This window comes from Lonchura striata, chromosome 22 (assembly GCF_050655825.1).
Source record: "Lonchura striata isolate lonStrDom1 chromosome 22, ASM5065582v1, whole genome shotgun sequence".
Lineage (NCBI taxonomy): Eukaryota > Metazoa > Chordata > Aves > Passeriformes > Estrildidae > Lonchura > Lonchura striata.
In genome coordinates, this window is record NC_140724.1 from 7571110 (window position 1) to 7590103 (window position 18994).

The 18994-nt window shown below is 64.3% G+C and overlaps 3 protein-coding genes across 8 annotated transcripts; 2 read left to right on the plus strand and 1 right to left on the minus strand.

The window, feature by feature from the left end:
• The first annotated feature begins 329 nt into the window (after window positions 1–329).
• GNLY (granulysin) lies at window positions 330–2629 on the plus strand. 4 transcript variants are annotated; one of them, XM_085559403.1, is made up of 6 exons: window positions 330–520; window positions 959–1036; window positions 1519–1643; window positions 1720–1830; window positions 1910–2082; window positions 2530–2629. In XM_085559403.1, exons 2-5 carry the CDS (start codon window positions 997–999, stop codon window positions 2075–2077), a joined length of 444 nt encoding a protein of 147 aa, XP_085415529.1. In that variant the 5' UTR covers window positions 330–520; window positions 959–996; the 3' UTR covers window positions 2078–2082; window positions 2530–2629. The 4 variants fall into 4 exon arrangements, with proteins under 4 accessions (XP_085415529.1, XP_085415531.1, XP_085415530.1 ...); XM_085559405.1 differs by having other exon boundaries at window positions 1522–1643; XM_085559404.1 differs by having other exon boundaries at window positions 330–448.
• Window positions 2630–4479: 1850 nt separating this feature from the next.
• On the minus strand, window positions 4480–10780 carry GCK (glucokinase). Of its 3 annotated transcripts, none has more exons than XM_021544841.3 (10): window positions 10164–10780; window positions 7990–8152; window positions 7716–7870; window positions 7336–7455; window positions 7152–7247; window positions 6728–6827; window positions 5966–6149; window positions 5600–5755; window positions 4837–5070; window positions 4480–4740 (listed from the first exon to the last, which is right to left on the minus strand). In XM_021544841.3, the coding sequence occupies exons 1-10, from the start codon at window positions 10206–10208 to the stop codon at window positions 4596–4598; spliced, it is 1398 nt and encodes a 465-aa protein (XP_021400516.1). In that variant the 5' UTR covers window positions 10209–10780; the 3' UTR covers window positions 4480–4595. The 3 variants fall into 3 exon arrangements, with proteins under 3 accessions (XP_021400516.1, XP_085415525.1, XP_085415526.1); XM_085559399.1 differs by having other exon boundaries at window positions 7990–8209; window positions 10164–10337; XM_085559400.1 differs by lacking the exon at window positions 10164–10780 and adding an exon at window positions 8210–8420.
• A 1007-nt stretch (window positions 10781–11787) lies between these two features.
• Window positions 11788–18647, plus strand: YKT6 (YKT6 vesicular SNARE protein). Its single transcript, XM_021544839.4, has 8 exons — window positions 11788–11859; window positions 12658–12777; window positions 15144–15226; window positions 15987–16087; window positions 16821–16925; window positions 17099–17164; window positions 17467–17568; window positions 17910–18647. The coding sequence occupies exons 2-8, from the start codon at window positions 12674–12676 to the stop codon at window positions 17943–17945; spliced, it is 597 nt and encodes a 198-aa protein (XP_021400514.1). The 5' UTR covers window positions 11788–11859; window positions 12658–12673; the 3' UTR covers window positions 17946–18647.
• Window positions 18648–18994: the final 347 nt, after the last annotated feature.

Consider the following 18994-nt stretch of genomic DNA (forward strand, 5'->3'; position numbering starts at 1 on the left):
GGGCCGGTCACGCTCGGGCCCGGGGCCGGTCACGCTCGGGCCCGGGGCCGGTCACGCTCGGGCCCGGGGTCCCCGCCGGTCACGCTCGGGCTCGGGGCCGGTCACGCTCGGGCCCGGGGTCCCCGCCGGTCACGCTCGGGCCCGGGGCCGGTCACGCTCGGGCCCGGGGTCGCCGCCGGCACCGGGACCGGGTCCCGCCATGGGGGCGGGGCTGCGGCGGGAAAAGGCGCGAACGCCGCGCGCGGCCAAGTGACGTCAGAGCCGGCGCGAGACGCGCTGAGGGGCGGGGCCAGAGCCCCGGGCGGGACCGGGCGGGACCGGGCGGGACCGGGCGGGACATGGAGGGGCCATAGCGGGACATGGAGGGGAGCAGGACACGGGACAGCGCGACAGACACCGGGACAGCAAGACACCGGCACCGACCCGGGGGCCCTTCGGAAGCCGTGGGGTGAAGGGCACGCGTGGGATGAAGGACAGGCGGGGGATGAGGGGCACACGTGGGATGGAGGACACACGAGGGGTGAGGGGCGCACCGTGACCGACCCCAGGGGGGACACCGGGACCGACCCCAGGGGGGACACCGGGGGGACACCGGGACCGACCCCAGGGGGGACACCGGGACCGACCCCAGGGGGGACACCGGGACCGACCCCGCGGGCACACTGCGCCCTTGGGCTCCCCAGAGCCCGGAGGGGGCCAAGGCGGAGCCGGGACAGCCTCCCGATGTCGGGACGGATCTCGGGGTCTGGGCTGTCCCTCCCGCCCCACTCGTGGGATTTCCCCGAGGGCCGAGGCTGGGTGCTGAGCTCCCCAGGTCCCCCCGTAACCCCTTCCTGCGGGGTGGAGCTGTGAGGCAGGAAGGGCCCTGGGGAGCAGCCGTGCTCGGTTCTCAGGGGTTTGGGTTTTGGGGTTTTGGTCCCCCACCCCCCAGCGCTCTATAAAAGGTGTCGGGACGCAGGCAGGCACCCGCTGTCAGTGATCTGCTGTGGGCTCGCCATGTCTGCCACCTTCCTGCTGCTGCTGCTGCTGCTGGCAGGTGATGGGGACCCTCCTGACGGCCACCCCGAGGTGGACGGGACAGGACACGGGACGAGGGGGATGGCAGCCTGGAGGATTGAGCTGCGGGGCTGGGCTCTGTGTGGGGACCTGTGTGTGATGGGGATGGGGTCTGTGTGGGGACAGGCACTCGGGGATGTGGGAAGGAGGACAAAGGGACAGTCAGGAGGGATGGTGGGGGCTGCAGGGATGGGAACAAGCACCTGGGGGTGGCAGGGATGGGCTCTGCCCAAGCACCCAGGGGTGATGGGCACGGTGCCCGTGTTGGGACCGGCACCTGGGGACATTTGGGGACGGGGTCTATGTGGGGACCTAGGAGCAGTGGGAGCAGGAGGATGTGAGCACAGGCATGAGGGATGGTGGGGATGGGGTTGAATACCTGGGGCAGGTGGTTTAGGAGTTTGGGAATTCAGTGATGGGCACCCAACCTGCATCCACGCTCACTGTCCTGTCCCTGTGCAGCAGCAGAGGCCACGGCACCCCTGCCCTGCCAGGGTGACCCAGCGTCCGGGTGCTGGGACACGGCCACGGCCACGCGCTGCGGCTGGGAGCAGCAGTGCCAACAGCTCCGCGACAGCCTGGCCCTGGTGAGACCCCGACCCCAAGTACTGCCAGGGCCACCAGGGGTCCAGGCAGCCCTGAGGGTGTTCTGTGTCCCCACAGGGGAATGCGGCTGACGGGGACGGCGTGGGGCAAAGCGGGGGGATTAAGTGCAGCCTGTGCACCAAGGTCCTGAAGAAGATACAGTCGCTGGCAGGTGACGACCCCGACGAGGTGAGGGGTGATGAGGGTCTGGGGGGCTGGGCTAGGGGCCCTCTCCCCGTGGCCCCCTGACCTGTGGTGGCTTTGGCAGTCGGCGGTGGCAGCAGCAATGCGGAAGGGCTGCCAGGCGCTGGGCCGGGTTGTGGGCAAGGTGTGCAAGCGGATAGTGAACAAGTACCGGGACAAGATCAGCGAGGCGCTGCAGAACGGGGAGACGCCCCAGGAGATCTGCAGTGCCATGGGCATCTGCCGCTCCTGAGCACGGTCAGTGCCCACCCATATCCTGATCCTGCATCCCATGGGCCGATCCTGCATCCTGTGTCCGGCACCTCGCATCCTGCGTCCCCATGTCCCATACCCTGTGCCCTGCACCCCACATCCCCATCCTGCATCCTGCACCATGTCTTGCACCCTGCATGGTAATCCCACAGCCCCTGTCCTGCACTGTGTTGTGCACCCTACAACTTGATCCTGAACCCCCATCCTGCAGCCACATCCTGATCCTGCACCCCCATCCTGCACCCACATCCTGATCCTGCACTCCACATCCTGATCCCATACCCCCCTCTGTATCCCACACTTTGCACCCTACATCCCTTACCCCATGCCTGCCGACGGGGTGGGAGTGTGCTTGTGGTTTCTGAACCTTCCCTGCTGCAGGCTGTAGGGTGCTGGCCCTGACTCACGCCCTGCTCTTTCCTCTCTCCACAGGCACAGCCCCGAGTGCCCCCAAACCCCGACGCCCCTCCAGCCCCTGATGCCCCCGCAGCCCTGGCATCCCCCTCCCCCTCAGTAAAGTCCCTCCTCTGGCTCCTGGGTCTTGTTTGTCTGCGCTGGGGGGACACGGTGACACAGCTGTATGGCACCAGGCACTGGCAGGGGACAGTCTGGGCCTGGCCTGCCCGCAGCAGGGCCAGGGTGGCACCGAAGGTGCCAGCAGTTCTGTGGGGATGCATCTCATGTGGGTTGGAGCGAGCGGTTCCTTTCGCACGCCTGGGTGGTCCCGGCTGTCATGGTCCCCTCGCTGCACCCTGTGCCTGGCACTGCAGCCGTCCCTGCACGTGGCACTGTCCCTCGTCACCCACTTGTCACCAGCACTGCTGTGGGCTTGGGATCGTCCTCACTGGCCGGCATTGGCACTGTCCGCGCTGAGCACGGGGAATCCCTTCTGCAGTCCCAGCCAATCAGAACACAGGGAATCCCTTCTGCAGTCCCAGCCAATCAGAGCACGGGGAATCCCTTATGCAATCCCAGCCAATCAGAGCACGGGGAATCCCTTCAGCAGTCCCAGCCAATCAGAGCACGGGGAATCCCTTCTGCAGTCCCAGCCAATCAGAGCACGGGGAATCCTTTCGGCAGTCCCAGCCAATCAGAGCACGGGGAATCCCTTCTGCAATCCCAGCCAATCAGAGCACGGGGAATCCCTTCTGCAATCCCAGCCAGTCATAGCACGGGGAATCCCACACCCCTTTTTTTTTTTTTTTTTCTTTTTTTTTTTTAAACTTTAATTCCAACCAATCAGAGTGCAGGGAATCTCTTCTGTTTGCCCCTGGCCAATCAGAACAGAGATCTGCAGGTCTCTGAGGGCTGCCACCAATCAGAGCTCAAGATGCCTCTTGGTGCAAGCCAATCAGAAGGCAGGGAATCCTGCAGGCTGCAGCGGCGGCGCAGAGGGATCCCCTTGTCCCCCCGCAGTGAGGGACCCCAGTGCCAGCCGTGGAGCCGGGCCTCCGGGAGCAGCACCGCTGCCTGGCTTTGTCCCTTGGGGTGACGCGGCCACCCCCCGTGTCCCCAGCCCCTCGATGGCACCCCCACTTTGCGAGGACACCCAGATCCCTCGGTAGTCCCAGGACCCATGTTGGCCCCACTCCCCGTGGTGATCCAGTCCCCCCCGGTCCCGGGTGCCCCAGAGGTAGCCCAGCACCCTGAGATGTCCCTCGATCCTGGGTGCCCCGTGCCCCAGGGCACCCCCAGACCCCTGCAGTGGCCCCAAATATCGCGGCTATAACACGTACCTTGGGGCTGACCCCGCACCCTGAGTGGGGATCCCAACACCCCGTGGTGTCCCAGCAGGACCCCTTCACCCTGGGCTGCTCCAGACCCTCAGAGTGGCCCCAAACCCTGGCTTGCTTCCAGAGCCTTCAGAGAGCCACAATACGCTCTGGTACTGCCAGATCCTTAAAGGACCCCTGGCACCCTGGGGTGCCATGACCCCCCCAGAGGGACCCCAAGACTCTGCTCCAGACCCTCTGGTGAGCTCAAATCTCTGGGGTGCCCCAGACCTTCCAGGGAACACGGGTGGGGACATGGCTGGAGGGGATCCCCCCAGTATGCCCTCCTCCATCTGGTCCATTTCTGGTGCACTCTGCTCAGCCTCTGCACCCCAGGGATCACTGGTGGGGAGCTCCTCTACCCTGACATCCCCCCACAGTACCCCCAGAGAGCCCCTTATCCCTAGACCAACCCCCCTGGGGGGGCTTTCTCCTGGCAAAGGGGCTGGGTTGCGCCGGAGACCCCCTTGCTGCAGCCGTGTGAGGATGGGGAAGGGAGGTGAGGGCACGGGAAGCTCCTTGGCCACCCCAAACATGTGGGGCAGCCCCGTGGGGGTCTCTCTACCAGCACGGGGGGAGAGGATCACTGGCCCAAGCGGCCCCAGAGAAGTCCACACACACCCCGTTTATTGGGGGGCCGGAGCTGCCTCCTTGCCACGTCCGTGTCTGCTCCCAGAGCGCTCCAAGCAGGACCACCGGCCCCTGCCATGCCCCTCCAAGTCCAGCTCACTGCCCCATCATGCAGGCCATCTTGCAGGCCACGGCTGAGATGAGGGCGGCCCCGCGCCCGCTGCCTTCCTCCGACTGGATGAAGGTGATGTCGCAGCCGGGCGTCAGCTGCCGCACCGTGGCGTGGAAGTGGTCCTTGAAGCTGGGGAGTCGGGGGAACAGGGGGTCACAAATGGGGTCAGGGCTTGGGGGATGAGGGGGGAGGACGGGGACGCCATCGGGGCCTGGGGATCCCCACCTGGGATGGAGCTTGTAGACGGAGCCATCGACGCCGACCGTGATCTTGAGGGTGTCCTGGCTGCGGCTCTCCCGCATGCGGTTGATGACACCGGCCAGCCCGGCCGAGCACATCTGGGCAGCCCGCGTGGACACGCTCTCGCACACCCGGCGCACGATCTCGCAGTCTGTCCGCGACGGCAGCAGCTCAAAGGCCGACAAGATGTTGTAGATCTGCTTGCGGTCATCAGAATCGCTGGGGTGGGGGGAGAAAAGGGGCTCAGCCAAGGCTGAAGGGTGGGGACCCTGGGTGAGGCAGCTGGAGAGGGATGGAGGAGTGATGGGATCGGGATCTTCGCACGGGACTGTTGTTTGGGGTCCCAGGATGGGGAACCCCAGCTGGGTCAGTCAGAGCGGGCTGGTGTGGGGTGATGGGACATGGGGACCCCAACATGGGACAGAGCAGGCAGGTATGGAATGATGGGATCACAATGGCCCCCGTGACAAGGGGACACTGCGGTTTGGGTGGCAGAACGCAGGGACCCCAAGGTGGACAGTCAGAGTAGACTGCTGTGGGGTCACAGGATAAAGGACCCCAAAAGGAGGCAGTCAATCAGACTGGTCTGGGACGATGGAACAGGGGGATCCCCTGTGGGACAGCCCAGTGCAGAGAGGGAGCACAGACTCCTCAGCATGCCTGGACCAGCGTGGAGGGAGGGCACAGACCTCCCAGTGCGAAGCAGCCTGGCAGGCCGGTTTGGGGGTGCCACCCCCCAGCCTCGCACCTCTCGATCTGGGACATGAAGCGGGTCTCAAAGGTGCCACGAGTCTTGAGCTTCTCAGAGGCCTCGCCATTGAAGAGCAGGTTCTCATCCACCAGCTTCAGCAGCACCAGCCGCACGATCTCCCCCATGTACTTCCCCCCAATTATCTTCTCGTACCTGGGGCGGGCATAGGCCAGGGGGGCATCAGATCTGGGATGTGAGGGGTCACATCCCACAGCACCCCCTCGTTCCTTGCCCCGCTCCTTGCTGGATGTGTCCTGCGCACGGGCACGGCCCGGGGCGAAGCACGCCCGTGCCGGGGCTGAGCCCGGCGTGGCGCAGGGGACGGGGGACGCCCAGAGGAACTGGATCTCTCCTATTCCTTACAGTTGCTGACCGGGGTTAAGTGAGGTCTCGTCCACCACGCGGTCGTACTCCAGGAGGAACTCGTCCAGCTCCCCAGAGGCACCAAAGGCGCCCCACTCCGTGTTCACGCACATCCGGCCCTCGTCGCCCTCCACCAGCTCCACGTTGTGCATCTCCTCCATGTAGCAGGCGTTACAGCCCGTCCCTGCCGGGAACCGGGGATGGCTCTGGGCAGGGGGGACAGCGGTGATGCCCCCCACCACAGCCCTCCCCTCCTGACGGGGATAAAACTGGGGCGGTGTTGTGGAGTAATGGGAAAGAACTGGAGGCGGTCCAGAGGTGCCAGGGCAGGGTTGGGACCCCTATGGAGCCTGAGGGACGCTCCCCAACCTGGTGACTGACAACAAGAGCGGTTCCAGGACATGGGGAAAGGGTTTTAGACTAAAAGAGGGGAGATTTAGATTGGCTACAGGGAAGAAATCCTACCCTGTGAGGGTGGTGGGGACCAACAGGCCAGAGCCACCAACAGCCTGGGGGCAGGGCAGCCCTCTGGGGACCAGCCCTGTTACGATGACCACCCCCTTTACTCTCAAAGTGCCCCAACCATGCTGGGGCAGGCAATGCCATCGGGTGTCCCAGCCACCAGACACCTCAGCAGAGTGCCATGGCCACCTCTCTGTACTTGGAATGTCTCCCAAAAGGACGGGGGAAGCAGCAGGGGAGCAGGCCCATGGGACAGTGCCCCATGTCCAGCCACGTGTCCCTGCAGAAGGGGCATCTTACCCACAATCATCCCAACCTCGCACTGGTGATCTTCGTAGTAGCAGGAGATCATTGTGGCCACCGTGTCATTCACCATTGCCACCACGTCCATCTCGAAGTCCTGGGGACAGGGACCACTGTGGGCTCATGGGGCTCAGGCTGTCTCACAGCAGGCAGGTTTGGGTGGACTGTCCCCAGGGGTGGGGACCTGGGCACGTGTCATACACAGGTGTGCGCACAGACACGAAGCATCCCTGCCCAGGGCCATGTTTGGCTCCAGCAGCCCCAGCATGGGGACGGCTGCGCTCCAGTGGTCCCTTCCTGGGGACACACGGGCTCCAGTGGCCCTGCTGCAGGCACGGCCAGGCTCAGTGAGCCCCTGGCAGGGCCAGCCGCGGGTGCCGGGGTGTGCCACGGTGGAGCCAGCAGAGTCTGATCCTCTCACCCCTCTCCGTTTGATGGCGTCCCTCAGCAGCCCCACCACGTTGTTCCCTTCCGCGCCAGAGGCTTTGAAGCCCTTGGTCCAGTTCAGGAGGATGCCCTGGAATGGGGGTCAGACCGAAGTGGGGCTGGGGTGTAGGTGAGGCCTGGGGACCCCTAACCCTTGTGCTGCCCGGACACCCCCTCACCTTGTCGATGTCCTCGTGCCGCACAGGGAAGGAGAAGGTGAAGCCCAGGGGCAGCTTTTTGTGCTTCATCTGGTGCTTGTCCAGGAAATCAGAGATGCACTCGGAGATGTAGTCAAAGAGCTGGAAGAGAGGAGGTCCAGCCTTTCCCAAGAGATGTCCCCACCCTCCCACTACCCTTGGACAGATGCTGTCCCCCAGCATGGGCTCCCCAGGCCTGGACACCCCCAGCTTCTGCTGGCTGATGGATGGGTGTGTCCCCCCAAGCATTCCCACTGAAACGATGAAAGGGACTGGGATGGGATGGGATGGGATGGGATGGGATGGGATGGGATGGGATGGGATGGGATGGGATGGATGCCCTCCCTGTGCGCTCCACTGACCATCTCAGCCGTCCCAGTCATGGCATCCTCCGGGATGGAATACATCTGGTGCTTCGTCTTCACCTTCCACTGCCCCTCCTCCCCCTCGCCCACCTTCACCAGCATCACACGGAAATTGGTGCCGCCCAGGTCCAGGGACAGGAAATCTCCCACCTCTGCAAAGCCAGGGAGAGGGGAGAAGGTGATGGGCTCCTGGTAGGCTCAGCCTTCTACGTGGAGCTTGATGGGGTGTGAGGAAGGGGTGACACACGAGGGACTGGGAGTGAGGCCGTACCGGAGCCCTCGGGGGTGGAGCGCACGTAGGTGGGCAGCATTTTGACAGAGGCTTCCTCATGTGTCTCCAACTTGAGCCCTCTGTCCATCTCCTTCTGCATCCGGTACATCACCTTCTTCAGGTCCTCCTCCTTCAGACGGAACTCCGACAGGATCTGCTCCACCTGCACACCACACAGCATCAGCCAGGGACCAGGGAACTCTGACAGGATCTGCTCCACCTGCACACCACACAGCATCAGCCAGGGACTAGGAATTTGGGATGCAAGGGGCCTGAACTGCAAGAAGTTTGGGAAGCTCCAAGTTTCCATTCTCCCAGCCCTGTTTTCCCCATGGGCACATGGAACCCTGAAATGACTTATCCTATCACTCTGCTGTTCTCCTCCCACTGAACAGGGGCATCAGGGAATCCACAGGACTGTCACAAGGCACCGACCCCCTCCTGGTGCTGCCTGCAGGATGCCATGCTCAGCTCTGGTGTTCCTGGGGACCAGGGCTGGCACTGGGGTTCTGCCATCCCTGTCACCCATCTGAATTTTTTGGGTGGCTGTGGAGAATTCACCCAGCTGATTTTTTTGGGTGGCTGTGGCTCTGATGAATCCCAGAGTCACTCCCAGCAAGGAGTGCTGGCCATGCCATTGAGGAGCACAGCACTCCCACTGAGGATATGGGATTCTTTCATGATGGACATGCTGGTGTGTCTTCCTTGTTCCCCTTGGGGCACCCCTCTCCCTGCATCCCCCTGGGAATCGTGGGCACCATTTTTCACCCAACAAACGTGTGGCTAACAGAGGGCAGAGGGCAGGCAGGAATATTCTTGGGGATTGCTGCCTTGTCTCGCTGCCAGGGAGAGCCGCAGGGCCCACTCCAGGGAAGCACCTGGCAAGCAGGATCCGTGTTTATCCTTTCCGTAGCAACCCCGGGCTCGGCGCAGCCCCCATTAGAAGCAGGGCTGGGGCCAGGTGCCCCGGCTGTCAGATGGAGCTGGAGCCGGCAGCATTAGGGCTCATTAGTCACCGGCCTCCGGCTGGGCTCCAGCCTCTTCCCGGCACACAGATGTTTGCCTCGAGGCCGCTGCTGTTTCCTGACAGGTTTTGGGGTGGGGGGCTCAGGAAATCGTTTGGGACGTAGTTTGGAGCCTCCCAAACCTTGCCTGGCTCAGTCCAGCTGCTCTCCATCCTGGCACATCACCTGGCCCTCAGTGCAGCCCGGATCCCCCCAGAATGGGGCTGGGCACCCAGAGCAGCATTGTGGTGAGGTTTGCCCTGATCCTGAGGGTGTTTGGCCCAGAACGATTGGAAAAATCCTGCCAGGAAAGTGTGGAGCTGGATCTGATAATCTCTCCTGGGTTGTTGGCTGAAGGTATTCGGTGCTAATCCATCCCATGGCACCCCTTGGCATGGGAGCCCCAGATCTGCCATGGCCGGAGGCTCCCCATCCCAAGGCTGGTACTTGGGAGTCCCAGTTTTATTTCTCCAGGGTTTTTTCCACCTCAGCACCACATGTCCCTATTCACCTTCAAAATAATGGGTTTGGCCCTTCCCTGGCAGGATTTGGGTCTTCCCACATGGCATTACCTGGCTCTCAGCTTCCCATGGAAATGGTGTGCTCCAGTGCATCCCACAAAAGGCATGGAGCTGGGAACCATGTGGCTGCTGGCTGCAGTGGCCAGTGACACCCATCCCTGCTGGTCCAGCATGTGATGAGTCCCCTCGGTGTCCCCTGGGTGTCCCCTTGGTGTCCCAGCTGGCAGCAGGGCATGTCTCCAGTGTCCTCACCCATGACCCCGTGAGCTCAACCCATCTGGGAGAGGATGCTTCCCACAGACAGCTGGGAATGAGCCCGGTGCCATCCTGCCTCAGTGGCAACGATGACAGCCACCTGAAGGAGGTGACAGGCCCCACCTCATCCTGGGGATGCAGCTGAGCGGCTGCAAGACGCCCGGGGCAATGCTGGGATGCAGGATGTCCCACAAACGCTCCCAGCTCCATCATGAGCCCTCAGGGCTGTGCTGGGGGGTGACCTCAGGGCTGGGAACCCCCGGGCTGCCCCCGGTGACCTCGGGAGGTGCTGGGAGCACCTGGCCCCGCTCCAGGGAAGGCTGGAACCCCGGTGAGGGTCTGCACTCTTCCCCACACCCACTGGGCACCCAGCACCGCCCTGCAGCCGCCTCACCTTCTCCTTCCTGCTGCTCTCCATCCTGGCTCGGTGATCCAGCATGGGGGCAGGTGCGGGGCGGGGTGGGCTGCGGGCCGAGCCGTGCCCCCCTCAGCCGCTGTGTGCCCACCGTGGTGCCTGGCCTGGGGGAGCCCCTGCCCTGCGCTGGCGGCTGTCCGGCGGCGCTGGGCTGCTCCGAGCCTCGCTGATGCTCCACCTTCGCCGCGCTATCTCATCGGCCGGGCCAGCGCGGCGCCCGCCGAGGGGGTCCCGGTGGCCTCAAGCGGAGGGGCCGGGAGCGGGGCCCGAGGCCCCAGGGCGATCAGCGCTGTGCCCGCACATCCTCCGCTCCGCCGGGGCTCCGGTCACCTCTCCCGCTCGCTCCCTTAATAAATCAATCCCGGGGCGGGGGTCCCAGCTCTGCAGACCCCCGGTGCGCTGGCCCGGCTCGGCCCGGACCCTCCCCGCGGAGCACCACGCCCCGGGTCACCCGTGTCCCCGTTGTCACGCCAACCGCTCGATGGCGGTGGCAAGCACTCCAGCGGCCGGCTTGGCAACCGGCACGCTCCCATGGCGACCGCGGGCACGGCGCGGCCGGCGGACCCCGCGGAGGGGAGCGGATCCGCCCCGGCGCCGCCGGGACCGGGCGGGGGGCCGGATTTGAGGAGGGGGATGCGGCACCCCCGGAGCCACGTGTCGCACCCGGCGTCGCGCAAATCGGGGACTGTGGAGGTCCGAGACCCCGAAACCTCCCGGCGCTGCTCCGGGAAGCGTCGCCCCATCCCCGGGAAGCCCGGAGGGGCGCCGGGGTGACAGCCCCGGGGGGCTGCGGGGGCTCCGGGCAGGGCACGGGGTTTGGGGGCAGAGCAGGGTCTGGGGGACACAGGGTCACCCCACAGCACCCCACTGCTCCCCCCGGCCGCACAGGAGGGTCCTGGCAGCCCACCCTGAGCGGTCCTCGCACCGCGGAGGGCTCCGAAACCCTGGGGAGGTTCAGCCCCTGCCCCCCACCATGGATGGACCTCCACCCAGGGCAGGACCGCCCCACGGAGGGGTCCCCACTGCCCACGGCGGAACCGCCCCACGGAGGGGTCCCCGCTCCCCAGGGCGGGCCCCAGCACCCGGGGGAGGCTGCTCCCCCTGCTCAGAGGGGTCACCACGCCATGGGGACGGGACCCCACACAGGGGACCCCCGACCCACCGCGGGACCCCCGGCCCACCCGGGACCCCCGACCCACCCGGGACCCCGCCCACCGTGGGACCCCCGGCCCACCCGGAACCCCGCCCACCGCGGGACCCCGCCCACGGCGGGACCCCCGACCCACGCGGGACCCCGCCCACCCGGAACCCCGCCCACCCGGGACCCCCGACCCACGCGGGACCCCGCCCACCCGGGACCCCCGGCCCACCCGGGACCCCGCCCCACGGAGCCGAACAGGCCCCGCCCCCGCGGCCCCGCCGGGCACAGCGCCCCCTGCTGGCCGCCCCGAGGAACAGGGCCACCCCAGCTCGGCGCTGATTGGCCTCCCGGGGGACGCCGGAGAGCGGGGAAGCGGGCGCCGATTGGTCAGAAGGCTGAGGGGGCGGAGCCATCTTGGCGCGTGCGCAGGCCGGGAGGAGTGCCACGGCGCTCCGGGCCGGCACTTCCGGCCGCTGTGCTCCACTTCCGGGTCGCGCCCATCGCCGCTCGGCCGCCGCCGGGACCGCAGCGCCGGTACCGGGCGGGCCCGGGGATGGCCCGGAAATGGCCGGGGCTGGCGGGGCTGGCGGGGCTGGCCGGGGCTGCTGGGGCCGGGGGATGGCTGGGGCTGGGTTGTACTGGGCAGTGGCCGCGTTACACTGGGTGGAGGGGCTGGGTTATACTGGGTTATACTGGGCCATACTGGGTTGTACTGGGCTGGGTTTTACTGGGTTATACTGGGTCATACTGGGTTATACTGGGCTGGGTTTTACTGAGTTATACTGGGCTGGGTTTTACGGGGTTATACTGGGCCATACTGGGTTATACTGGGCTGGGTTTTACTGGGTTATACTGGGCCATACTGGGTTATACTGGGCTGGGTTTTACTGGGTTATACTGGGCCATACTGGGTTATACTGGGCCGGGTTTTACTGGGTTATACTGGGCTGGGTTTTACTGGGTTATACTGGGCCATACTGGGTTATACTCTGCGGGGTTTTACTCAGTTTTACTGGGCTGGGTCCTGGGTTTTACTGGGTTATATTGGACTGGGTTTTACTGGGCTATACTGGGGTGGATTTTACTGGGCTGGGTGCTGGGCTATACCGGGCTGTGTGTTACTGGGCTATACTGGGCTATACTGGGGTGGATTTTACTGGGTTATAGTGGGTTATACTGGGTTGGGCCAGGCTGAGCCGTGCCGGGCCGGGCTGAGCAGGCAGGCGTGGGGCTGGGGGCTCCACCTGTCCGGGACGGGAGGGGGGTTTGGGGGAGCCCCGGGGCTGTCCCGGCCCGCAGGCCCAGCCCGAGCCCTCCGCCCTCTCTCCGCAGCCCCAGAGCCGCCGCCATGAGGCTCTACAGCCTAAGTGTCCTTTACAAAGGCGAGCCCAGGGTGCGCCTGCTGAAAGCTGCCTACGACGTGTCCAGCTTCAGCTTCTTCCAGAGGTCCAGGTGCGTGCCGCAGCCCCGGGGGAGCACAGGCAGGGCTTTGGAGGGTCTGCCCTCACTGCAGCTGCACTGGCAGCAGGGAGGGGCTGTTCCTAAGGGGGAGCAGCCCCAGGGCTGCTCCTGGGGAGTTGGGACCTGCTTGGAGTGAGGGATCAGCCTCAGCAGTGGAGTGAAGCTCCCGGAGCCCCAGCCAGCAGCGGGGCCCCACAAACCTCCAGCACGCCCAGGCCACAGAATCGGGGCTCAGGAACGCCTGGCAGCGGGGTCAGCTCTTCCCAGCCTACAGAGCTCTGCCCAGGTTATCCAGTGCCCTCAGGTGAGCTGGCTGAGCCCCAGGTGCCACTCCAGGCTGCCCACAGGGGGATCAGGGAGCTCCAGCAGCTCCTGAGAATCTCCTGGAGCTCTGGAATAGGTTATTGTTGCTTGGCAGGGTAGGGGAGTTAGGAAATTCCTCTGGGACCAAACTTTCCCTGCCAAGTTTTCTGGTGCCTCAGGCACGTCTGGTTCTGCAGTTCCAGGGGAAAGGCTGAAGTAAGAGTGTCTAAAAAAGCTCCTTCTCGGCCAGATGTGCCAGTGGCTCCAGGTGCACCCCACAGCACGCTGTGGCTGCAGCTCATTTTCCCAAACCCCCAGAAACTGCCCGTGTGGTCGTGCTGAGGGCTGCCCCCTCGGCGGGCTGTGCCCGTGCCCGAGGAGAGCTCCGGGATTTCCAGGAGCAGGGTGTCTGTGCCTGTCCCGGGTTATTCACGGGGATGCTGGCCCAGGTGTGATGTTCAGGGCGTGTTTCAGGGCTGCTCTGGGATAACCTGCTGGGCAGGAGTGCAGGGCCGGGCTGTGCCCGCGCCTCTGCCCGCTGAACGACTGCCAAGGAATTTGGCAGGGTCGGGAAGGCAGAGTGAGCAGCTGAGTGCCCAGTTCCTTCCAGAATACTGGGAAACAAAACCAGCACTCCCAGTGGAGGAGCAGTCCCTGAAGATGCATCCTGGGGTCTAACTGGCACGTAGTTGGACTCGCTGATGATAAATGTTTTAAATGTTTTCTCCGTGGTTCATGTGAACCCCTGGGGTGGTGGATGGGGGCTGGGTCCCTCCTCTCGGGGGGAGGTGTCCGTGCTCCCTCTCTGGTGAAGCAGGAGTGTTCAGGATGCTCAGGGATCCTTGGGCTGGACTTTTCCCTGCAGTGCAGAGTCTCTGTGGCGCTGGTGGCCGGGCTGGGAGCGGTGCAGACCCCTCTGAGGGATGTAAGCTGAGGCAATTTCCCCTCTGGAGCTGCTTCCAGCAGTGGGAGGCGGTCAGAGAACCACGGGCTGTGCCACACCAGTGCCTGGGTCCAGGGACGTTTCCCTGGCACCTCCAGGCAGCAGCTGTCCCACTCCCTGCTGTCTGGCCAGCTCTGTAATGCACTCCCTGATAAAATGTCCCTTCCTGGGGTTTTCCAGCTGAACTGGGGAGCGTGTTCCCTCACATTGGCTAATCCCAGCATGGCCAGGATGTGGTGGCGTTCTGGAAATGGGTTTACTTGACTCCTGCTCATTATTTTTGGCCTCTTTTCCTTTGCTGTGGGGTGACAAGGGCTCACTAAGGAGCCTGTTGGACAGGCCTGAGCCTGGGCTCAGGAATGTGTTCCAAATTAGAGCCGGTCTGGCTTAAGGATGTCCTTTAGCTTTGACTCATGGTGGTGGCTGGGTGCCTGGGGGGTCAAACACCCAAATCATTCCGTGCTTCCACGATGCAGCTGGTCACCAGGTGCTGGCCAGGCAGAGCCAGCTGCAGTGCCATTTCTGCTTTCTGCTAAATCCCCAAAAAGCAAGGCATTTCTGCTTTCTGCTAAGTGGTTCCATGGCATTTCTGCTTTCTGCTAAATCCCCAAAAAAGCGAGTTCAGCCTGAGGACACCAGGCTGTCACTGCAGCTGGGGGGCTCTGGGTGCTCCCCTGGAGACTGCGGGTGCCCGTTCGGGGGTTGCCACTCCTCGGGGGTTCAGGGGCAGCTGGGGGCAGACTTTGCTGGCCCGGTGCCATGGGGGCCATGTCCCAGCCGTGTCCATGTCCCAGCCGTGTCCATGTCCCAGCCGTGTCCATGTCCCAGCCGTGTCCATGTCCCAGCCGTGTCCCCAGCCCTGTCCCAGCCGTGTCCATGTCCCAGCCGTGTCTCCAGCTGTGTCCCAGCCATGTCCCCAGTTGTGTCCCAGCCGTGTCCATGTCCCAGCCCTGTCCCCAGCCCTGTCCCAGCCGTGTCCCCAGCCCTGTCCCAGCTGTGTCCATGTCCCAGCCGTGTCCCCAGCCATGTCCCAGCCGTGTCCCCAGCCGTGTCCCCAGCCCTGTCCCAGCTGTGTCCCAGCCGTGTCCCAGCCCACGCCGTGTCCCCGCAGCGTGCAGGAGTTCATGACGTTCACGAGCCAGCTGATCGTGGAGCGCTCGGCGCTGGGCAGCAGGGCCTCTGTCAAGGAGCAAGGTGAGAGCTTCCCCTGGCCCCATTCTGGGGAAAGTCACCCCAAAACAGAGCCCGGGGGGACAGCGCTGATGGTAGGAGCTGCTGGGGCGGCTGGGAGCCCAGCACAGCGTGGCAGAGGGTCTGCAGGACCTGCAGAGCTTCTCAGGGGCCTGCAGGGACCTGCAGAGCTTCTCAGGGGCCTGCAGAGCTTCTCAGGGGCCTGCAGGGACCTGCAGAGCTTCTCAGGGGCCTGCAGAGCTTCTCAGGGGCCTGCTCCAGTGCCTGTGCTCTCCCTGGCTCCCTCGGTTTCCCTGGAGCTCTGGCGTTGCAGCCCCCCCAGCTCCCCAGACCACCCCACTGAGGGGTGGCTGTGCCAGCTTTGCCATGGCTCCACATCCCAAATTCCCACCTCATTCCAGCCTCCCGGTCCTGCTCCACATGCCTCTGGAGCCCCAGGACTCGTGGGAGGCAGCCTGGATTGGCTGCTGGAGCCTCTTTGATGGCAGCCCAGCGTTGTTATTGGTTAAAATCGGGCTGAGCCCTTTCCCCACTGGGTTTTATTTACTGTGGGATGTCAGTTTTGTGTCCCATGCTGTGGGACACTTGGGCCTTTGGGCTGAGCCCCAAATTTTGAGCTTTTCCTAGGGGAGCAATGAGAAATGCAGGTGTGATGACACCTTCCGGGGCAGTCTGGGGGAGGCTGTGGGGGCTGGTTGGAGGGCGGTGGGTGCTGGGGGGCTCGGGGCGTTGGCTGCCCCTCTGACAGGAGTTTCTTTGGCAGACTACCTGTGCCACGTGTACGTGCGGAGCGACGGGCTGGCCGGAGTGGTGATTGCAGACAATGAGTACCCCCAGCGTGTTTGTTTTACCTTGCTGGACAAGGTGAGGGCTCCTGCACCTCCTGCCCTGCCACACGCAGGACTTCTGGTCAGGGCTGCCCACCTCGGCCTTGCCAAGTCTGTCTGTGTTTCCTCCTGGGGCTCCAGCCCCTTCCCCAGCTCCGGACACGCTCCAGCCCCTCCTTGCCATGAGGGGCACAGAACTGGACCCTCAAGGGCCCTTGGCAGTGCCAGCACAGAGCGTGGCCACTGCCTGGCATAGCTGGGCTCATGTGCCCACTGGCACCAGAACCTCCAGCTCCTTCTCCACTGGCAGTTCTCCAGCCACTGCCAGGGAGACAAGCTGTGAGACCTGGGCTGTCCAGCCTGGAGAAGGCTCCAGGGAGACCCCAGACCCACTTCCAGTACCTAAAGGGGCTCCAGGGGAGTTGGAGAGAGACCTGGGACAAGGGGGAATGGCTTCCCATGGCCAGAGGGCAGGGTTAGGTGGGATATGGGGAAGAAGTCCTTCCCTGCAGGGTGATGGGACTAACACAGGTTTCCCAAAGAAGCTGTGGCTGCCCCATCCCTGCAAGTGTTCAAGGCCACTTTGGACAGGGCTTGGAGCAGCCTGGGCTGGTGGGAGGCGTCCCTGCCATGGCAGGGCTTTGGATGAGCTGCCAGGTCCCTTCCCAAAAACCTCCAGATCTCCTGTTTTGATGAGCAAAACCCTTCCAGCCACTGTGGCCCCACAGCTGTGGCTCCTGGGTGGTCACTGCTGCTTCCTCCCCTGGCAGGTGCTGGATGAGTTCTCCAGGCAGGTCAGCAAGATGGACTGGCCTTCAGTGTCACCTGCCAACATCAACTACTCTGCCTTGGACGGATACCTCAGCAAGTACCAGGTACAGAGCCCCGGGACCCCGCAGGGCACCAGGACAGAGGGTCTCCGTGTTCCCTGCAGCCCTGAGAAGTGCAGGGGAGATACCCGGGCAGCCCTGGCACGTGCTGGGACCCCGGTGCCCCCCCGGAGTCCCTGTGGTGGTGCCAGCACCAGCACCGTGCTGTTTCTCCCCAGAACCCCCGTGATGCTGACCCGATGACCCGAGTGCAGGCGGAGCTGGATGAGACCAAAATCATCCTGGTGAGGCTGCAGGGCTGGATGCTCGTGCCTGCACAGGCCCGTGGGGGCCCCGGGGCATGCAATGGGGCAGGGGAGAGTCACCCCAAGCCATTCCCCAGAGACCTCCCTGGGGTGGGAGCTCCCTTTCCTCTTCCTCTTTTTGTCTTGCCCTTTTTCTCCTTGGGCTTTTCCCAGCTGGCCGGGCCAAGTTCCCAGAGCTGGGGGGCTGCAGGAGGGTGGCAGGAGGGGTGGTGGCACCTCCATCCCGAGCTGCAGGGTGCAGTGGGGCTGCTGCTGGGGCTCAGCACACCTTTCTCTGGCAGCACAACACTATGGAGTCACTGCTGGAGCGCGGGGAGAAGCTGGACGACCTGGTCTCCAAATCAGAGGTGCTGGGCGCACAATCCAAAGCCTTCTACAAAACGGTGGGTGTGAGGGTGACCCCCTCTCCAGGGGAGCTGGGAGGGGTGCAGAGTCATCCTTGGGGAGCACAGCTCTGCGTGCCGGGCAGGGATCACCCCTGTTCCCCCAGGAGGGGTGCAGGGAGCCTGGAGGCCGCAGCTGCAGCCGCCAGCCCCTCCCTGGGGTGTCCTGCACCCTGCCCTGGCCCCTGTCCATCCCAGCTCCTGGCACCAGCTCTGGCCACACGGAAAGGAGCCTCCGGGCCATCAGCCTTCGTGCTCTGTCCACCTCTGGCAGGACAGGGGATGTGTGGGACCCCCAAACCCTCGGGGAGCTTCACCGATGGTTTTCCTTCTCTTCCTAGGCCCGAAAGCAGAACTCCTGCTGTGAAATCATGTGAAGTGGAGCCCGGGGTCTCCACCTCTGGACCACCAGCCCTGCACCCCCCTCCACAGCCCCCCCAGGGCTGTTCCTGGGGCTGGGCCGGGGTTCCTCAGCCCCCTGGGCTGATGTGACTGTTGTCCACCTTGTGGGGACACCAAGGCTGGCGCCAGGCCGGCACCCAGGGGGGGTGGTCCACGCCGAAGACCCCCCACCCTCACTGTTCTTGGGACAGCTGGGACCAGGGGATGCCCGGCCATGCATTCCCCTGCCTTCACACCCCCTGGGAGCCTGGAGGAGCCCCCCACTCTGTCCGGGGGGCTGAGGGGGCAGGCAGAACCCCCCGCTGCCATCCCAGGCAGCTTTTATGTATTTGTGTCCTAAGGGTGAGCTGGGGGGTGGGAGAAGGGGGAAGGGAAAAAGGTTTCTGGGTTGGGGGTGCTCTGTGCCTCCCTGGCAGCTCCTCCCCACGCTGCTGAGCCTGGAGCTGTGTCCCGGTGCTGGGGGATGGGGGGAGCTTACCAGCCTGCCCTGCACCCCGAGCCCCTCCCCTGCTCCCACCTGCCAGGCTGGGGGGCTCAGCACCTGCCAGGCCCCAGCAGCCCTCACTGCCTCCTCTTCCTCCTCCTTGGGAACGGAAAAGTTGGGCTTGGGCTGTACCTCGGGTGTTCTGTGCCCTGGCTGCGCCGGCCGGGGGATAAAGTCGTCTTTGGCAGTCGCAGCCCTGTTCCCTCTCTGCAGCGTCCCGGGTGGCATTTCACACAGACACGTCCTGGGCACCCCGGCGGGGACGGGGCCTTCCCCCTTCACCTCTTACTTTAATGATCATTGGTTTTTCCTCATAATTTATTTGCAGTTTTCCCGAGACAAAAACGAAATCAGAGTCATCTTTTACACTTACAAGGCTCAGAAAGAAAAGACAAAGGGGTTTTTCTGGGGGGAGGGGCATGGGGGGGATATGCTGGGGGAGGGGGAGACAGAAAAAGAATGAGAGAAAAGGGGAGGAAGGAGAAAAATTTGGCAACGATCCACCAGCATTCATGGGACAGGAACAGCTCAGCTCCTCAA

What these genes read in the sequence shown, in the direction of transcription:
- GNLY (XM_085559403.1), top strand. Translation starts at nt 997, where the DNA reads ATGTCTGCCACCTTCCTGCTGCTGCTGCTGCTGCTGGCAG. An exon ending in GCTGCTGCTGCTGCTGGCAG is followed by an intron (nt 1,037 to 1,518) that starts GTGATGGGGACC and finishes GTCCCTGTGCAG; the next exon opens with CAGCAGAGGCCACGGCACCC. An exon ending in CAGGTGACGACCCCGACGAG is followed by an intron (nt 1,831 to 1,909) that starts GTGAGGGGTGAT and finishes TGGCTTTGGCAG; the next exon opens with TCGGCGGTGGCAGCAGCAAT.
- GCK (XM_085559399.1), bottom strand. Translation starts at nt 10,208, where the DNA reads ATGCTGGATCACCGAGCCAGGATGGAGAGCAGCAGGAAGGAGAAG. An exon ending in CTCCACCCCCGAGGGCTCCG is followed by an intron (nt 7,871 to 7,989) that starts GTACGGCCTCAC and finishes CTGGCTTTGCAG; the next exon opens with AGGTGGGAGATTTCCTGTCC. An exon ending in TTCATGTCCCAGATCGAGAG is followed by an intron (nt 5,071 to 5,599) that starts GTGCGAGGCTGG and finishes CCCCCACCCCAG; the next exon opens with CGATTCTGATGACCGCAAGC.
- YKT6 (XM_021544839.4), top strand. Translation starts at nt 12,674, where the DNA reads ATGAGGCTCTACAGCCTAAGTGTCCTTTACAAAGGCGAGCCCAGGGTG. An exon ending in AGCTTCTTCCAGAGGTCCAG is followed by an intron (nt 12,778 to 15,143) that starts GTGCGTGCCGCA and finishes GTGTCCCCGCAG; the next exon opens with CGTGCAGGAGTTCATGACGT. An exon ending in ATGAGACCAAAATCATCCTG is followed by an intron (nt 17,165 to 17,466) that starts GTGAGGCTGCAG and finishes TTTCTCTGGCAG; the next exon opens with CACAACACTATGGAGTCACT.